This window comes from Elephas maximus, chromosome 3 (assembly GCF_024166365.1).
Source record: "Elephas maximus indicus isolate mEleMax1 chromosome 3, mEleMax1 primary haplotype, whole genome shotgun sequence".
In the NCBI taxonomy this organism is placed as follows: domain Eukaryota; kingdom Metazoa; phylum Chordata; class Mammalia; order Proboscidea; family Elephantidae; genus Elephas; species Elephas maximus.
The window spans coordinates 149642650-149661484 of NC_064821.1; the positions used below are offsets into that span (position 1 = coordinate 149642650).

Consider the following 18835-nt stretch of genomic DNA (forward strand, 5'->3'; position numbering starts at 1 on the left):
GTTTTTGTGATGCTATATTGTCTGTGTTGATTTATCTTTAATAGAGAATTAAAATTAATCTTTTTTTCATTGTTGGTATAAGTTTTCCTTGTATTTTGATAATGTTGCTGAATTTAATATGATTCTTTAAATGCTTTAGCATCTTTTAATCAAAACAAGTGTTCTTTGGTAATAAATATTTGAGGAGTTTGCTGATGAAAATAATTTTCTTTGAATTTATCGAAGTAATGGCCAGATTTGGAATTTTAGAGGATTTTATTAAGAACTGATGGGGAATTTTATATAATTTTAAATTATTTGTTAATATCTCTCTTAAGTATGTTATAGATGCTGACTCTGATCTCTTCCCCTATGTTTGCTCTGTATATTGATTTATTCAGTCTTTTATAATAGCTTTTACAGATTTCAAGAGTGACCATTGTGTTAATTGTCCACCCTTCCACCTACTACATTTTTACTAAGTATGTATTCTACCTCTTTAAGTTGGAACAAACCTGACCTTTGCAAGGAAACCAGTTCTTAAATTACATAAATCTGATAAATTTTCATTTAGTTTTATATGATTACATGATTATGGCTTATAACTTGTTAATCATTAAAGCTCTTTTATTTTTCATTTGTGTAAAATATTGTTTTAAATATTAACCATATTCTCCCTTTACAACTGAATTTGAGTATTTCCAGTTAAAGATGAAATGTGCAGCAATACAATTCAATCAAGTCTATGATTCCCCAATTTCAAAATCCAAACATTTTGAAACTCAGAAATTTTTTTCATAAGTTTCGCACATACTGGAGGCAAAATCTGATTTGAATTGGCATAAAGCCCTTTATAATTTTTATTTATCCCGCTTGGTGTGGTATTTATACTTCGTTGCAGAAATAATACTGTTTCATTATGGATCCTGCCCTAGACCCTGCAGGATAATACTAACGTATATTTATGCGCCTTGTTGTTCTTGTAGTTAGTTGCCTTCCAACTCATGGCACCTCCATGTGTGCAGAGTAGAACTGCTTCATAAGGTTTTCAAGGCTGTGATCTTTCAGAAGCAGATTGCCAGGCCTGTCTTTGGAGATGCCTCTGGGTGCATTCAAACTACCAACCTTTGGGCTAGTAGTTGAGCACTTAACTGTTAGCCCCATCCAGGGACTCCTTTGTACCATATTGCTTTCTAAAATACAAAAAATCTGGAATTCCAAAACACATTTGGTCCCAGGTTTTCAATAGAGAGATTTGGGGCCTATTAAACATACTTTTCAAGTACGGTTTTGTATGTAAGTCTTAATTTGAAGATTACAGAAACAGTTTATATTCTCTAGTTCTGCATAGAGATACATAAACCAAACCCACTGCCATTAAGTCAGTTCCAACTCATAGTGACCCCATAGGGTTTCCAAGGCTGTAAATCTCTACAGAAACAGACTGTCAAATCCTTCTCCTACAGAGCCACTGGTGGCTTTGAACAGCCAGCCTTTCGGTTAGCAGTCGATCACTGTAACCACTGCACCACGAGGGCTCCTTACATAGAGATACACATTCATGAGAAAAAAAAATTAATTTCATGTACAAACTTGTAAAATGATTTAATAAATAATGATAAGTGCAGAAAGTCAATCAAAATTACAACATGTGCATATGTGGAATAATGACAGGAAGGAAACAGGAAGAAATTAAACGGGTTTCTTATATTTAATAGGAATTGTAATAGCTAATAATACTTTTTTCACAATTCTTTGATTTTTTTTAAACAAAGTATAAATGAAAGTATCATTCCCACTCTATTCCTGTTTATCCCATTCTGTTCCCAACATTACCACGTACTCCCCTCCTTTTTTTTTTTCCCTTCAGATAACTGCTTTTATTATTTTCTAATATGTTCTTCTAGTGTTTCTTTTAGGCAGATACTAGCAAGTATGTAATTTTTCTTCTCACTTTCTTGCACAAAAGATAGCATACTGTAATAAATGCAGTTCTACTTTTTGTTTTTTCATGAATATGTTTTATAAAGCTTTCAGTATCTGTGCCTGAAGTGTCTTCTCATTTGTTTCTAAGGTACGTTGTTTTCTATTGCCTGGGTTTACCATCGTTTACTTAATTAGGTCTTTATTGATGGACACCTGTGTTGTTTCCATTGTTTTGCTACTACAAGCAATGTGTAGTCAATAACCTTGTACCTACATAATTTCACATGTGCACGGGTATATCCACACATTTCTGCAGGTTAAATGCCCGTAATTTTTGGATCAAAGGTAAATGCATTTGTACTTTTCATAGATTTTGTCAAGTTGCCCTCCTTAAGGTTGTATATTTTGTGCTTTGAACAGGAGGGTATGATAGTTCTAGATTCTTCACTGTGTTGCTTACAAAGTATGTAGCCACGTATTTTGTTCATTTTAAACAGGCATCATTTACATATTCTAGGATGAGATTCTCAAACAGAGATGGGAGGAGATGAGACATCAAAGAATGATGGCTCTGATTTATGTATTTGTCAAATATTTGAGCATTTTCTATTTGTCAGATACTCTTAAAAGCAGTGGGAGATGCAGTGATGAAGATGGTGAACATAATGCTTAATGAGACAATAGGTAAAAAAATAAGATTAATTGGAATAAATGCTAGGAAAGAAATGTAGGATGGTATAGAATAGAGGTGCAAATTTAGATCGAGTGCCAAACCAAAAAAACCAAACCTGTTGCTGTTGAGTTGATTCCAACTCACAGTGACCCTATAAGACAGAGTAGTACTGCCCCATAGAGTTTCCAAGGAGTGTCTGGTGGATTCGAACTGCCAACCTTTTGGTTAGCAGTTGTAGCACTTAACCATTACGCCACCAGGGTTTCCAGTCAAGTGCCAGGAGGTGTTATATCTGAGCTAAGACTTGAAGGATGAGAAAGAACCAGCCTTATGAAGTGCTAGGGGAAGATCCTCGTGTGAAAATGGTTACAAGTTTCAAGGCCCAAAAGCAGGAGTTTGGTTACTGATTCTAGTATATAATGAAAAGCTGAACAAGGAAAAGCCAGGGAGGTGGGCTAGGACTCTTCTTACCATGTAGATCCTTGTAGCTCATGGAAAGGACTTTGGGTTTTACTCAAGTGCTGTGGAGGCCATTGAAAGGTTTTCAGTAGAAAAGCAATATGATGTAAGGTTTTGTATTTTTTTCTCTGTTTTGCTGTATTTGTTTCACTTTTTTTTTTTTACTTTTAATTTTGAAATAACTTTATGTTTAGAAAAGTGGCAAAGGTAATATAGAGTTCCCATATCCCCCTCACTCACCTCCTCCTAATGTTAACATTTCACATAGCCATAGTGCCTTTACAAAACCAAGAAATGAATATGGGTACAATACTGTTACTAGACTACAGACTTTATTTGGATTTCCCCCATCATGTCTCATCATGTCTTCTTGGTCTTCTCTGATCTGTGACTGTTCCTTAGCATTTTCTTATTTTTCATTACCTTGTCTGTTGAAGAGTACTGGTCCGGTGTTTTGTAAAATATCTCTCAATTTGGGTCTGTTTGATGTTTTGTCATGGTTAGACTGAGGTTTTGGGGAAGAATACCACAGACGTGATGTGTCCTTCTCAACACGTCATATCAGAGAGCTCATGGTATTGAGATATCTTATTACTAGTGATATTATAGCCTTGATCACTTGATAAAGTTGGTGCCTGCTAAGTTTCTCCGCTGTAAAGCCGTTTTTTTTTCCTCTTGGGCGGGCATACTGTGTTCATTACAAGTAAGTTACTAAGTGCTGCCCATAGTCCAAGAGGAGGGAAATTAAGCTCCATTTCCTAGAGGAAGGCGTATCAAAGCACTTGTGGACATATGTTAAAACCACCACAATAATTAATAAATATTCGGGACGGAGGGGATAGATACATTGAGGCTATGTAAATATACTTAAAGTTCCACTCACTGCTTTTAATTTATTAGTGGATATGCCTGGAACAATTAATTTAATTATTTTTAAAAAGAACACACATCTCTGTGTGGAGATGGATTTAAGGTGAGATTGGAGAGAGATTTAGAGAGATTTGATGGGAGAAGATCAGGCAGTAGTACCCAGGACAGAGATGCTAGATTGGACTAAGGTATTGGCAGTGGAGCCAGAAAGTAGTAGACTAGTTGACGATCTGTTTGGCAAACTCTACAGATCAGGGGTTGATTTATTGTTTTGTTGATGGTCTAGATCAGGGGTCAGCGAACATAGTCCAAATCTGGTTGGCTGCCTGTTTTTGTAAATAAGGTTTTATCAGAATGCCGCCTCTCCCATTCGTTTAAGTATTGTCTGTGGCAGATAGGGTAGTTATGACAGACCGTATGACCCACAAGCCTAAAATATTTACTCTCTGACCTGTTAAGAAAACGTTTGCTGACTCTTGCTCTAGACTTAAGAAAGTTATGAATAAAATATTAATGATACTATGACTTAAAAGTGTGTCGTGTCTTCAGCCTTTGCGTTGTAAATAGCACAAAATATTAAGGAAATGTTCTTCCAGTATTTGATTACTGTTATCCAGTTCAGCAAAGAAGTTGCTCATATCATGGACAAAAAAGTGAAATTCTAACATAGATATTCCATCTTATACTTTCATCTTCTCTCTAACATAAAAAAACCAACAATTCACATCAAAACTGCACTTGTTCATCGGTTTCAACCATAGGTGGCCTGTGATACAAGAGTGTGGCAAAATCAATGAATGCATTTTGTGAGAATTACTGACTACATGGAATTTACAGCAGTGGGTTATTTTATATTGTATTATTGTTTGTACATTGTGTACTATATATCCTTTATATCAGTTTATATTAAAACTTATAATAAACTTATGGACACATACCATATGTGTGTATAGACATACATCCATAACCTGAGAGCCAGTTGTTGAACATCTACTAGCATGCCACTGGGTGCAGAGAATATATGGCCATATGCCAAATGGTGAGGTATTAAAAGCAGTATTTGTTTGAAATTGAGTGCCACTATCATATCTGAGATGATATTCTGCTTTTCATAGAAAGGTTAGAATTAATGACAAATTCTAATTTCTGTCCTTATCCTTTGTAATACAACGTAGGTGTTTGTTAACATTTATTGCCTCAGAAAGGGTATGCTATTCTTTTTAACGCTATCTAGCTAATATACTCTCTTCACATCCATATTCACTGTTAGCCTCTTGTCCTAGTTGCTTAATCTTTAGAAAGCTCTCAGTAATTGTTTTTGTATAAAAAGTTAACGGCTTTCACATTCACCAGTTAATTTTAATTAGTTGATTTTTAATTTTAACATTTTGAGTAAATTTTTATGAAATGGTGTCTCTGATTACTTAAAAATGAAATTGTTCCATATATACATTCTTCATTTTATGTTGACTTTTTCATTTAATAATAGGCCTTTTTGTCATTTTCTGGATTTGAGGCAAGTTACATGTATTTATGTTTTGTGACCAGCCTTTGGTTGTTTATTACTGTTTTGTTTTGTTTGCCACCATAGAGCAAGGAAGAGGTGATGGCAGTGAGACTTCGGGAAGCAGACAGCATAGCTGCTGTGGCCGAACTACAGCAACACATTGCAGAGCTTGAAATCCAGGTACCATATGAAAATAATAAAGCACATGTAAAAGTAATGCGATAGTTTCTCCTTCCCTCCACACCTGAACAATGACTTACATCTTCATCGTAATGACGGAATCATTTTCAACACTTATTCATACATTTTATTATACCAAAAAAAAAAAAAAAATAGTGCATACAGTTTTGAATAAATTTGAGCAACAGTGGACTCAAACATAGCAATGATTGTGAGGATGGCACAGGGCTGGGCAGTGTTTCATTTCTATTGTTCATAGGGTCGCTATGAATCAGAACTGACTCGACCGCACCCCTAACAACCAACAATTGTACAATATAAGAGAGTAAGTTTCCTGTATGAGAATAGTATAATGTTTAAAATTTTTTGTTTTTAAACATACGTATTTATTGGAATATATTCTATTCCAAGTCGTAATGCAGTTTTTGCTACAACATCTAGAAATTTCTTTCCACCTGAAGTATCCTTTTGTCCTTAAATTTCACCTAAAAATTCAGTTAATTTCCAAGGCTTATGTATGTTATAGTATAGCCTCATCTTTTGATCTGGATCACATGTAATCACAGCACATTATGATTTTAATAAGTTTTTAAAAAAGCATTCTTTCATGTTCTGTTGGCAGTATTCTTCATAAAGCAGCATATATTCAGAAAAACTTGAGGAATGACAGACTAATATATTAGTAGTCAGTTATTTAAATCATGCTATCAAATGCAATTTTGGTTTTAGTTCTGTACATTTCTAACATCAAGAAAATTATAAAATTTTGCCATATTTCTATGTATCTTAGTCACTAAATAGAAAAAATTTAAATCCACCTTTTTGTTGATTCTGAAATACTAAAATGAAGACCTTGGCATGCTTCATGTTTTGTTTAAAATGATATTTAACATGTGCCACATATTTTTGAAAAATAGAAAAGAAAATGCATGGAATTTTTACTCTTAACAAGAGTATGTTAACAGCCAGTGACTTTCAGTAAATTCATCACTGGACTCCTAATTGCCAAATCCAGTGGTCTCTTTTCAGTCTTCATCCTAATTGAGACATGGTGTTCATCGTGGCTGAATTCTCTCCATCCTTGGCTTTCCTAACACCACTAACTTTTGATTCTCTTCTTTCTTGTTTTAGTGTTTTCAGTCATCTTTATCAGTTCTGAATGTCTGTATTCCTCTGAGAATCAAAGTTTTGGGCTTTTTAAAAAACTGTACCTGAATGAAGGATCTCACTTACCTGGCTTTAGGACATATCTTTATAGCAGTGAATCTCAATTTATCTCCAGTCCTAGCCTGTTTCCCCTGAGCAGTGCTTTTTAAAAAAAGTATGAAACATAATAACCAAGAAGCTCATAAAACAAAGGTACAGTGTAATATGTATTCAAAAAAAAAAAAAATTACCCATCTGTCTGTTACCCAGGTCAAGATAGAGAATATCATCAAAGCCTCAGAAGTCTACCAGACCATACCCTGCTCCCTTATCCTGACTTTTATAGGAATCACTGCTTTGCTTTTCCTTCTAGTTGTGTCATCTTTGTATGCATCTCTAATACATACAGTTTGGTTTCCCCTGTTTCTAAATTTTGTATATAATCGTGTTGAATATTTTCTTTTGCCTCTCTTCATTCTTTGTTCACCATTCTGCTTCTGAGAGTCATCATTTTATTGTTGTACAGGACTCCACTATATGAATATATCACAATGTATTTATCCATTCTATTAATAGATGTTTGGAAGTTTCCAAGTTGCGGCTATTACGAACAGTGCTGTGATGATGAACATTCCTATACGCCATACAGATCACATGTGCACAAAGTTCTCTAGCGCATGTATACCAGGGTGTGGAATTGTTGGGTCATAGGGCATGCAAATCTTCAACTTCTTTATTTTCCAAAGTGCTTGTTCCAGTTTAAACTCCCAACCACTGCATGTAAATCTTGTTGTTCCACATCCTCCCCAACACTTGATGGTGTCAGATGTTTCAAGTTTTGCCAGTCTAGTGGGTATGTAGTGATACTTCATCATGGTTTTAATTTCCATTTACTTGATCATTAATGAGTTTGGCCATTTGGATTTCCTGTTTGGTGAAATGCCTGTTAAGCTCTTTTGTTCGTATTTTGTATCAGGTTGTAGGTCTTTTTCTTATGGATGTATGGTTCTTCATATATTGGTGTTATGTTTTGCAGATATCTTGTACCTCTCTGACTTTGTGTTGTATTTTTTTCCGATGAATGGATCAGTAATTTTGATGGGTACTAGATAGCTCAACCTGGAAGTTGTAGAGGCACTTCAGATTTAACATGTGTAAAATAAGACATGTTCCTATGCCATCCAAAATGTTTTCCTTCTTTTTTTATCAGAAATCTTGACTAGTGTTATCTCTTATCAAATTGTTCAGCCTTGTAGGAACTCCTTGTAGGAGCATTGGTGGTGCAGTGGTTAAGAGCTTGACTGCTAACTAAAAGGTCAGTTCGAATCCACCAGCCACTCCTTGGAAACCCTATGGGACAGTTCTATTCTGTCCAATAGAGTTGCTATGAGTTAGAATCAACTTGACAGCAATGGGTTTGGTTTTTTGTAGGAACTCCAATTTTTGCCTTATGCTCTGGCATATAGCAAGAATATATAGATAGGGTATACAAATTTTCCACTTTGCTAGATTATACCAAATTATTTTCCACAGTGCTTGTACCAGTTCCTACTGTCACCAACATTCTACCTGGTCACTTAATCATGTAGATTTGCCTTTAGATAATTCTTAGTAACTCGTATAGGTTAGAAAGTCTTGTACAAATCTTTAATTCTTTTAAAAGTCGTGAGAAAGTCTAAAACTAAAGGTAATTTTAATCATTTCAAAAACTTTTTTTGAATCTTTGATATCATTTCTATTCCTCCTCCAATTCCCATCTGCACTATTACCTGAACTATTGCAGTAATCTCCTACCCAGTTTCCTTTTTTCCAATCTCAGTTCTTCCATAGAACTGTCAGAGTTATTGTTCTAAAACATAAAAACCTTTATTGTTTTTTACGTTTTACTTACCTTTTACCTACCAAATCACATAGAAACTCGTTCATGTAAAATACTTATCTTTTCACTATGGCCCACACCTTCACTTTCAACCTTATCTCTCGACGTTACCTCCTTCTCTTGCGTGCCACACACACACGTACGCATGCATGCACACACAAACACACGCATGCACGCACGCTGTTCCGTACTGTCTCAGTTATTCTGCTGCTGCAACTTTCAGATTCTTTCGAAATTCTGTACCTTTCTACATGCTGCTATTTCTTCCTAAAATGCTGTATTTTTCTGGACTCCTGGTCCTTTAGTTTTGATGCATTTCACTTTATACTTGAGAATTTAGAACTGTTCATTGGCTAACTTGCTATCCATACATTTAGTGAATGTCTGAATGGTTCAGTTTTTATTCATGTAATTATGTATTACATGCAGATTAAGATTCATAAATAGGTATTTTGTTAAAACCTGACACTTCTTTTTCAATTATAATACCTTCTAGATTATTCTTGTAATGGAAATATCTTAGATCATTTTCAGGTTCCACTAGGGGGAGAGCTCAACTTAGTAAAAGATTCTGTACTTAAAATCTTTTCTGTACTTAAAATCCTAGTCTCTGTATGTTTAGGCCACTATATTTTTCTTCAAAGTGTTTATTACTTCTTGCTATGAATTACACATATTTTTATTTTTTATTGTCCTCATTCTGCACCAAAATATAAATTTCATGAGAGAGGAATTTGTATTTGTTTTATTCATTGCTTTGTTTTCCAGTGCTTAGTACATAATGCTTGGCACATAATCATCACTGAGTAAATATTTATATTTGAACAAATTAATTTAAGATACTACAATAATTCACTCATTTGCTCCTGTGGTTTCCACACTAAGGGATTTTCAGCATATATATTTTGAGTATTCAAGTATCAGTGTTAGAAATTTTTTGTTTATTCTCATCTTTCTCCATCTTATTTTCCTGCTTGTTTGATTTTTTTTTTTTTTTAATCTGAATTGGTGTCTAATGAAGTTCCAGTGGAATTAAATGTTTGTCAGATTTAGAAAATTCGTTTTGCCATCTCTAGTTTAAGTTCTCACGGATCTTTTTTGCTTCTGAATGAATAACTATCTTCAAGATAATTGAGATTACTAAAAGTTGATTTTTTTTAATTCAGCGATTATTACTGTATTCGCACATACATCAATTTGCATGTATTCTTTTATCATTAGGTCACTGCTGATTAAGAAGGACAAAATGAATTCAGCTTCTGCCTGACTGTAATTTTCATTACACAGGAGTGACTGAGCCTAGGTCCCTTCTTTAAAATGTTGTTGAATTTAATTTCAACCTCTGAAAAATTTTGTATGTTTTTTCTTGGTGTTAATGGCTTTAATTACATGTGAAATGATGCAATTGTTATCTTTGAAAAGAAGAATTTATTTTATTTTTTTCTTGTTAACCCTAATGTATACAGTATTACAAGCTAATTTTCTGGTTGAATATCTCGGGCTAATGGAATTTTTTAAAGTAGTCCGCAAGAATAAATACAACGTGCCCTCACCAGAATCAAGAGCTTTGGTAAATTTAATGATTATTAAAAACAAGAGGATTTTAGAATCCTGCATAGCTGTGGTCAGAGCTCTTTTTTTTCTTCTAAGCCCTGGAAATTATGGTTAAGAGTATGGATTTTGGAGTCAAACAAACCACTTATTAGCTGTTTTATCTTTGGCAAGTTGCTTAACCTATGTGTTGATTTATTTGTTCAAAGCTGAGGTCCCAAAAGCACTTGCCTTAGAGTTGTTGGAATTAAGTGCCAAAGCGTATGTAAGATGTTCTTTCCTCTCTCTCTAGTCTCCAGAAAAACAGCTCATAGATGGCATGTAAAAAGTCACATTCAACATTGTAGGGGCTTCTAAAAACCACAGTGAAACTGGAATGTACTAAAAGTTTTTAGATTTCCTTATAGGTAGTTTTTACCAAACCCAGATAATGAATTTATCCATCTCAAAAAACTGTATATAGCTTCAAGTTAGGAATTGTTTGGACTTTTGGTTTTTTTCTAAAATATACGCTTGAGTACCACCACCGTCTGTGAGTTTGTCATACTGTGGTGGCTTGCATGTTGCTCTGATACTGGAAGCCATGCCAGCAGTATTTCAAATATTAGCAGAGTTACCCATGGTGGACAGGTTTCAGCAGGCCTTTCAGACTAAGCCAGACTAGGAAGAAAGGCATGGTGATCTGCTTCTAAAAATTAGTCAGTGAAAACCCTATAAATCAGAACACAGTTGGGTCTGATGTAGTGCTAGAAGATAAGCTCCCTGGGTTAGAAGGCACTCAAAATACACACTGGCTGCAACAATGGACTCAAGCATATCAGCAATCACAAAGATGGCGCAGGACTGGGCAACATTTCATTCTGTTGTACGCAGGGTCACTGTGAGTCAGAGCGGATTCAACAGCAACTGTAAACAGCAATACTTGAGTAAGGTTATTTCTATGCACTGTGAACCCCTCTTTTAGCTAAGTCTTCATATTTGGTATATTTACCATGTTTGGGAATATAGATCCTATTATTTATAACTTGAATTCTTCAAAGACAGTAATAATAAAAATAATCATCAAAAAAAAAAAAAAACCCAGTGCCGTCGAGTCAATTCCGACTCATAGCGACCCTATAATCATATAATCATAGCTAACATTATTTGAGCACTTAGTACATACCAGGCAGTGTCCTAAGCCATTTTAGTATATTTCCTTATTTAATCTTCACAACAGTCATGTGACACAGATATTATTAATGTCCCCATTATATAGTTGAGGTAACTGAGACATAGAGAAGATTTTAAAATGGGACTTTGTTGTTTGTATAAGAACTCACACTGTAACTTCTTTGCAGGATTAAAAACATGCTTAAAAACCATTTTTGTTGTTGTTGTTAGTATTAGAATGTACTGTCATGTTTGTTTTATGCATTTTCTTAGTACATATTGACTGCCAGCTACAACTCTGTGTGTTATACAGCTGAAGTTAGTACTTGTCTAACAACTCGTCTATACCAAGAAATTTGGAAGACAGCTGCCTGACCAACCAACTGGAAGAGATCCATATTTGTGCCTGTTTCAAAGAAAAGTGATCGAACAGAATGAGAAATTATCTAACAATATCATTAATATCACATATAAGTAAAATTTTGCTGAAGATAATTCAAAAATGGTTGCAGCAGTACATCAGTAGGGCACTGCTAGAAATTCAAGCCAGTATCAAAGGGGACATAGAATGAGGGTTATCATTGCTGATGTTAGGTGGATCTTGGCTGAAAGCAGAGAATAACAGAAATATGTGTTTTATTGGCTTGCAAAGGCATTTGACAGTGTGGCTTATAACAAATTGTGGATGACATTGCAAAGAATAGAAATTCCAGGACACTTTATTGTGCTCATGCAGAATCTGTTCATAGACTAAGAAGCAATCATTCGAACAGAACAAGGGGATGCTGCGTGGTTTAAAATCAGGAAGGGTGTACATCAGGATTGTATCCTTTCAGCATACTTATTCAATCTGTATACTGAGCAAATAATCTGAGAAGCTGGACTATATGAAGAAGAGCATGGCATCAGGATTGGTGGAAGACTCGTTAACAACCTCATTAACAACTTGCTACATGCAAATGGCATAGCCTTGCTTGCTGAAAGTGTAGATAATTTGAAGCACTTATTAATGAAGATCAAAGACTACAGCCCTTCAGTGTGGATTACACTTCAATATAAAACAAAAATCCTCACAGCTGACCAATAAGCAACATCATGATAAACAGAGAAAAGACTGAAGTTGGTAAGGATTTCATTTTATTTCGATACACAATCAATGCCCATGGAAGCAGCAGTCAGGAAATCACACGACATATCACACTGGGCAAATCTGCTGTAAGAGACCTCCTGAAAGTGTTTAAAAAAAAAAAAAAAGATGTCACTTTGAGGATTAAGGTGCACCTGACGCAAGCCATGGTATTTTTGGTCGCCTCATATGCTTGCAAAAGCTGGACAGTGAATAAGGAAGACTGAAGAAAAATTGATGCCTTTGAAATATGGTGTTGGTAAAGAATATTGAATATACCGTAGACTGCCAGAAGAACGAACAAATCTGTCTTGGAAGAATTACAGCTAGAATGCTCAGAAGCAAGGGTGATGAGACTTCGTCTCATGTACTTTGGACATGTTATCAGGAGGAACCTGTTCCTGGAGAAGGACATCATGCTTGGTAGAGGGTCAGAGAAAAAGAGGAAGACCCTCAAGAAGATGGATTGACACAGTGGCTGCAACAGTGGGCTCAAACGTAGCAATGTGAGGATGCCGCAGGACCAGGCAGTATTTCATTCTGTTGTACATCAGGTCGCTATGAGTGGGGAACGATTCAACGGCACCTAACAACAACAAAGTTAGTACTAGGACCCCTGGTGGTGCAGCGCTTAAAAGTGCTAGGCTGCTAACTGAAAGGTAGGGAGTTCAAACCCACCAGCCATTCCACAGCAGAAAGATGTGGCAGTCTACTTCAGAAAAGATGTCAGCCTTGGAAACCCTATGGGCTTCTGTCCTGTAAGGTCGCTGTGAGTCGAAATCGACTTGAGGGAAACAGGTTTGGTTTACAGATTACAGTTAGTACTAGTTCTGTGTTCATCACTTAAAATCTTCAGCAGCTTTCCAGTAGCCTTCAGGACAAAGTCCAAATTCTGGCTCTTCTCACAAGGCCCTTCCTTCTCTGATTTTTACCTACCTTTCTAGCTTCATTTCCTACCTGTCCTCTTTACCCAAGCCACAATAAACTAGTGAAGAATCCCTCAAATGTGTCATCTCATTTCACCGTGTTTTTTTTTCCCCTCCTCCTTTGACCTTGCTTCTCTTTTCATAGGTCAGCTTAAGTTTTACCTGTTGTGATCAGTCTTCCCAGATTATGCCAACCCAGCTAATTTTATTGTCCCTGCTCCTCCATAAGCCTCTGTGTACACCTCTGCCATCATCTCATCTCACACTACTGTAGTCATTTCATTTTTTCAACTCTTCTGCCCACTGTGTACAACTGAAGTTCATTGAGTGCAAGGACCATTTTTTGACTTTATGTCTCTAGCATCAGCATACTAGAGGCAGTCAAAACATGTTTATAACTGAAAGAATGAGTGTGCAGCAGTTTATTTCCTGAAATATCAATTTGACTTTAAATGATGGATTCATGAGAAGCCCAGACATGAAGAACAGATTAAGTGATGAATTTAATGGGGCATTGGTTTCAATTCAACAAATATTTATGGAGTACCTACTACGTGCCATCTACATACTTCGGCTGGATTAGTGAACAAAACACAAAAATCTCTTTCCTTTTTGAGCTTCATGCTAGAGGGAAAAGTCAGATGAACAAAATAAATGAATCATATAGTGTGTGATTTAGAAAATGATGAATACGATGGAGAAAAATATGTAAGAAAGAGGAGGATGGTGGTGTTGAGGGTGGGGGACTGTAGCTGTTTTAAGTAATGTGGTCAGGAAAGGCTCCTAAGAAGGGAATATTTAAACAAAGATTTGAAGCCAGTGAGCCATGCACATTTCGGGGTAGAAGTCCCTGCTAAGGGAATAGTGAAGACGGGGGACCTTGAGGCAGAGAGCATGTTTGAGTAGAGACCTTGGAGTAGAGTGAAAGAGGAGAACTAAAGGCAGTTTAGGAGATAAGTAAGGCAGATTATATGTGACTTAAGAAATGTGGCCTTTACTCTGAGTGAGTTGGAAAGTCATTGGAAGGTTTTGAGTGGAGGAGTGGTTAGATGACATTTAACCTACTATTAAAAAGATTTAATTGAACTTGATTCAGAAAAATGCTTGTAAGAATCCATAGCATTTAGATGAGGGGAGATGGTGGTTAAAAATTGTTTCCTCCTTCTCTTCGTAAAATTTTTACCTTTCTTCTGTAGATCCAAATGTTATTTATTCTCTGGGGACTTTATTTTTACACCAGTGCTAAATAGAACTGTTCCTACTTCCCTGCTGGTGGAACAAAACACAGAAAAGTTAGTTTTTGCTCAGTTAGTTGAGGAAAATAAGTGGGAATTAAACCCAAACGTTCTGATTCATCACCTGGAATTTAATTTGAATTTTGATTATTTGAAAGATAAGTATATTGATTAAAAGCCTCTGTAGGCTGAGCACATCATATAAAATTAATGCTATTTTGTGATACATAAAAAGATTTGAATTTAAAACCATGTGGGTCTACCCAAATTCAACTTTTCGTTCCTTTCTTGGTACCCAGTAACATTTACCCACTTTTGTTACCTTGCCCAACAGATAACCTCTAGGAATGCCTCAGATGGGCAATACCCCAACCGCTCTTGGCTTAAAAAACACCCACTCAGAATTCTGTTCTGACATAGAATGAGGGAACTAGGGTTAAATCTGTGCTCAGATCAGTATGCAGTTTTGACAGAAGATGGAGGGAAATGATAAAACCTTACCATTTAACTTTAAAATACTGCATCTTTAAATTACATGAAATTAACATGACATTACTGAATAATGGAGTTTATCATAAAACTTTGTGATCAATTTGTACTTTCAATTTCTAATTTGTTGATAGTTTCACAACAGGTAGAAGTTTATATGCCAGCTCTTAGTTAACAGACCCTTTGGGGGAATGTCCCCCCGCCCCGCCACTGAACAATAGTTTATAGGTTCCATTTTTCTTAAACATTAAAATTTTTAAATTTTTGCTTAAGGACTTTCTCAAACTTATAGACATTTTTAAATTATAAAAATATCCATCCTATAAGCTTATCTAGTCTTAACACTAATTCTTAACAAAGAAAGTTAAGTATATAGACTATTTCACTCAGCTTGCTATTCACTTAAGGATTATGAAATACTGTTTAAAAATACTTTTACTGTATTTCTCAGAAGTGATTCTTTTTTATCCAACTTCAGTATGCAGTTAAATTTAAAGGGATTAAGTACCCAAAGATTTCAAAGATATTGCTGCACGTAGAAATGAAGGACATCATTCGGTTCCCCAAGACTCCCACATTACATAGGTCTCAGTTAAGAATTACTGAAGGAGGCTTCGACTCTTAAGTACCATAATATCAGTGATCATCTTGGGGTTAAAAAAACCATAATATCAGTGATCGTCTTGTGGTTAATCATTAAAAATTATTTATGTACACCTAGTTTCCAAATCTTGGTTTCTAATACCATTCTTCAATAAAAGGAGACAGAGCCCCTTGAAGAAATGGCTGATTCTAGGACTGGGGCAGGAAGTATACGTGAGAACCTGAAGCATCTTGTAGTGCCAGGAAGTGCTCAAGAAACAAAAGCCAAATAGCCAGCATTAATGGGAGTATTTTAAAGGGCCAGTTGAAAGAGCTCTCAGGGGCCAAAAGCGGAACAATTTGAGTCAAAAAAATTTAAAGTAGTGTTGGATTATAACCCAGTGTATAAACTAAATATACATGTGGTGTAGTGGTTAAGAGCTACGGCTGCTAACCAAGAGGTCGGCAGTTTGAGTCTGCCAGGCGCTCCTTGGAAACTCTATCGGGCAGTCCTGCTCTGTCCTGTAGGGTCGCTATGAGTCGGAATCAACTTGACAGCAGTGGGTTTGGTTTTTTTGGTTATACTGATATAAATAGATGATTGAATAAATTAATAAACCAGAGAGAAGAGACAAATCTTCCATGCTGAAGAATTCCAAATAATTTATGTAGATATTCTGCCCTTAAAGAGGGGAAATATAACTCCCACTCCCTAAGCATAGGACTTAGTGACTTCCCTCCAAAGGGTATAATATGGAAAAGGTGGGAAAGAAATAATTACTTTCCAGTGGAGAAACCTAACAAGCACTACCTCAGCCAGGTGATCAAGGTCAATACCAACAGTTGTAAATCATGCTGATAGTATGTACCCTTGGTATGATGGATGTGATGAGAAGGGCACTGTGCCTCTGTGGTCTTCCTCCAAGTAACTCACAATGCCAATCTTATCCTGAGGAAAACACCAGACAGATTCCAATAGTGGAGCATCCTACAAAATACCTGACCAAACCTGTTGAGTTGAGTTGATTCTGACTTGTAGTGACCCTGTAGAACAGAGCAGAGCTGCCTCATAGGGTTTCCAAGGAATGACTGGTGGATTCGAACTGCCGACCTCTTGATTAGCAACCGAGCTCTTAACCACTGCGTCACGAGGGCTCCAATAATCCAGTGAAGTCGGGGAAAAACATCCATGGTGCCAGACCAGGGAGTGCAGTATTTCGTTCTGTTGTACATAGGGTTGCTGTGAGTCAGAACCAACTCAGTGGCGCCCAACAACAGCAATGCTGAATGAATCCTGGAACAGAAAAGGACTTTAGGCAAAAGCTAAGGAAATCTGAATAAACTATGGAGTTTAGTTAATGATAAAAAAAAAATAGCATATCAAAATCAGCTTATTAATTGTAATAGATGTGTCATACTAATGTAAGATGTTAATAACAGGGGTTATGGGTACAGGATGTACGGAAATATACTATCTTCTCAATTTGTTATAAATCTAAAACTATTCTAAAAAAATTAAGTATATTATTTAAAAAAATAGTTCATATAATTCTGTGGTTTTTAGGAGCCCTGGAATTATGTATAATTTTAAGTATTTGTTAACAAAATTGATTAGCTCCCAGTTAAACCACAATTTATAAGAAACATTTTTATAGCTTTTGGACCTCATGTAAATGCTGTGACTTTGCATGCATGCATTTATTGAGTCCTATAGAAATATCAAGGTCCCTGGGTGTCACAGCCGTTTTGTGCATGGCTCATAACTAAAGGTCTGGCAGTTTGAACCCACCCAGAAAAAGTGGAAGAAAAAGTCTGGCGATATGCTTCTATAAATATTACAACCAAGAAAACTCTATGGAGCAGTTCTGGTCTGTAACACATGAGGTCGCCATAAGTTAGAATCGACTCCATGTCATAATACATCAACAGCAATGAGAAACATTAAGTATATTTACGTATGTGGGTGTGTTTCTCTTCCTGTAAAATGGAATTAAATCAATTTTAGCATTGAGAAAATAATCTGATTAATTTTCTCCCTTCCATACCTTTCAGAGAACATTATTAATTTTCTCCATTGCCATCGAGTCAATTCCGACTCATAGTGACCCAAGGGTTTACAGGGAGCAGCTGGTGGGTTCGAACTGCTGACATTTTGGTTAGCAGCCAAGTGCTTAATCACTGTGCCACCAGGGCTCTGTTATTTTCTTAAAGGTATTTATATGTACTTTTATCTTTCCTACCTACTAAAACAAATAATATTCAAACCTTTGTGTCCAGGATTTTAAATTACAGGAAACATTTAAAAAACTTTATCGGTAGTATGTGATACGAATATGATTTGTTTTTAGATGTTTCAAATGAGTCACGGTGAAGTCACGGAAAGGCTACCACTTACCGCATTTACTGTTCTGATTTTTTTTTTTGGGGGGGGGCAAAGTACAAATCAGTAATAACTTTCTAAAGAAAAGCTTAGTGGTTGCTATATGTTTCAGTAATGTTATGTTGATTAATCAGGGTGATTACTTACCAACTATCAGGGATTTACTCAAATCATTGAGTTCTCTTCTACTAAAGTTTCAAATGTACTTCTAGTTGGCTTTAGACATTTTGCTTTAATATATGAATTGTAAAATATCAAAATACAACTTAAAAATTGTGCCCATGCTGCAAGGTAATATGGTTGCCCCTGTGGCTGTTGAACACAGTTTCATAATATAGTCTTGAAAAAAAGTGTTATTTAACCTTTAAAACAGGAGATTACTTTTTTTAATTGTCTGCAAAATGTTTTGACTTTTACAGCAGAGAGAGCATGGATATTTCTTTATGTAGCATAATCTATTTGTTAGATTTGTCGTCTATGGGTGCAGAATAAAATATTTTAAAAATATAAGCTTTACACTTGCATTTGAGACTAAGCAACGTGCATTGTGTCATGACCCTTCAATTACCACAAACCTTCTGTAATACTACTCCCAGAGAAAAACCCACATCCTATGTATAACCTTAGATTTATTTTGAAATCTCTATGAAGAGAGCACAGAGAGATTACTAATTGTTTCTGTTATTTCCTTTAAGGGAGTGATGTCTATTTGTAAACCATGTTTTTAATTTTAATTTTCCAGGCTTAAAATGTTAAAGTATATTAAGTAGTGATT

At 35.7% G+C, this 18835-nt stretch overlaps 1 protein-coding gene across 8 annotated transcripts in view; it reads left to right on the forward strand.

Moving 5' to 3' along the window:
- Positions 1–18835, forward strand: part of EVI5 (ecotropic viral integration site 5) — a 261524-nt gene that overhangs the window by 188684 nt on the left and 54005 nt on the right. For all 8 annotated transcript variants that reach the window (XM_049879778.1, XM_049879780.1, XM_049879782.1 and 5 more), the window contains one exon: positions 5499–5594. In XM_049879778.1, coding sequence (XP_049735735.1) covers positions 5499–5594 — 96 coding nt within the window. The remainder of the gene's footprint in view (positions 1–5498; positions 5595–18835) is intronic.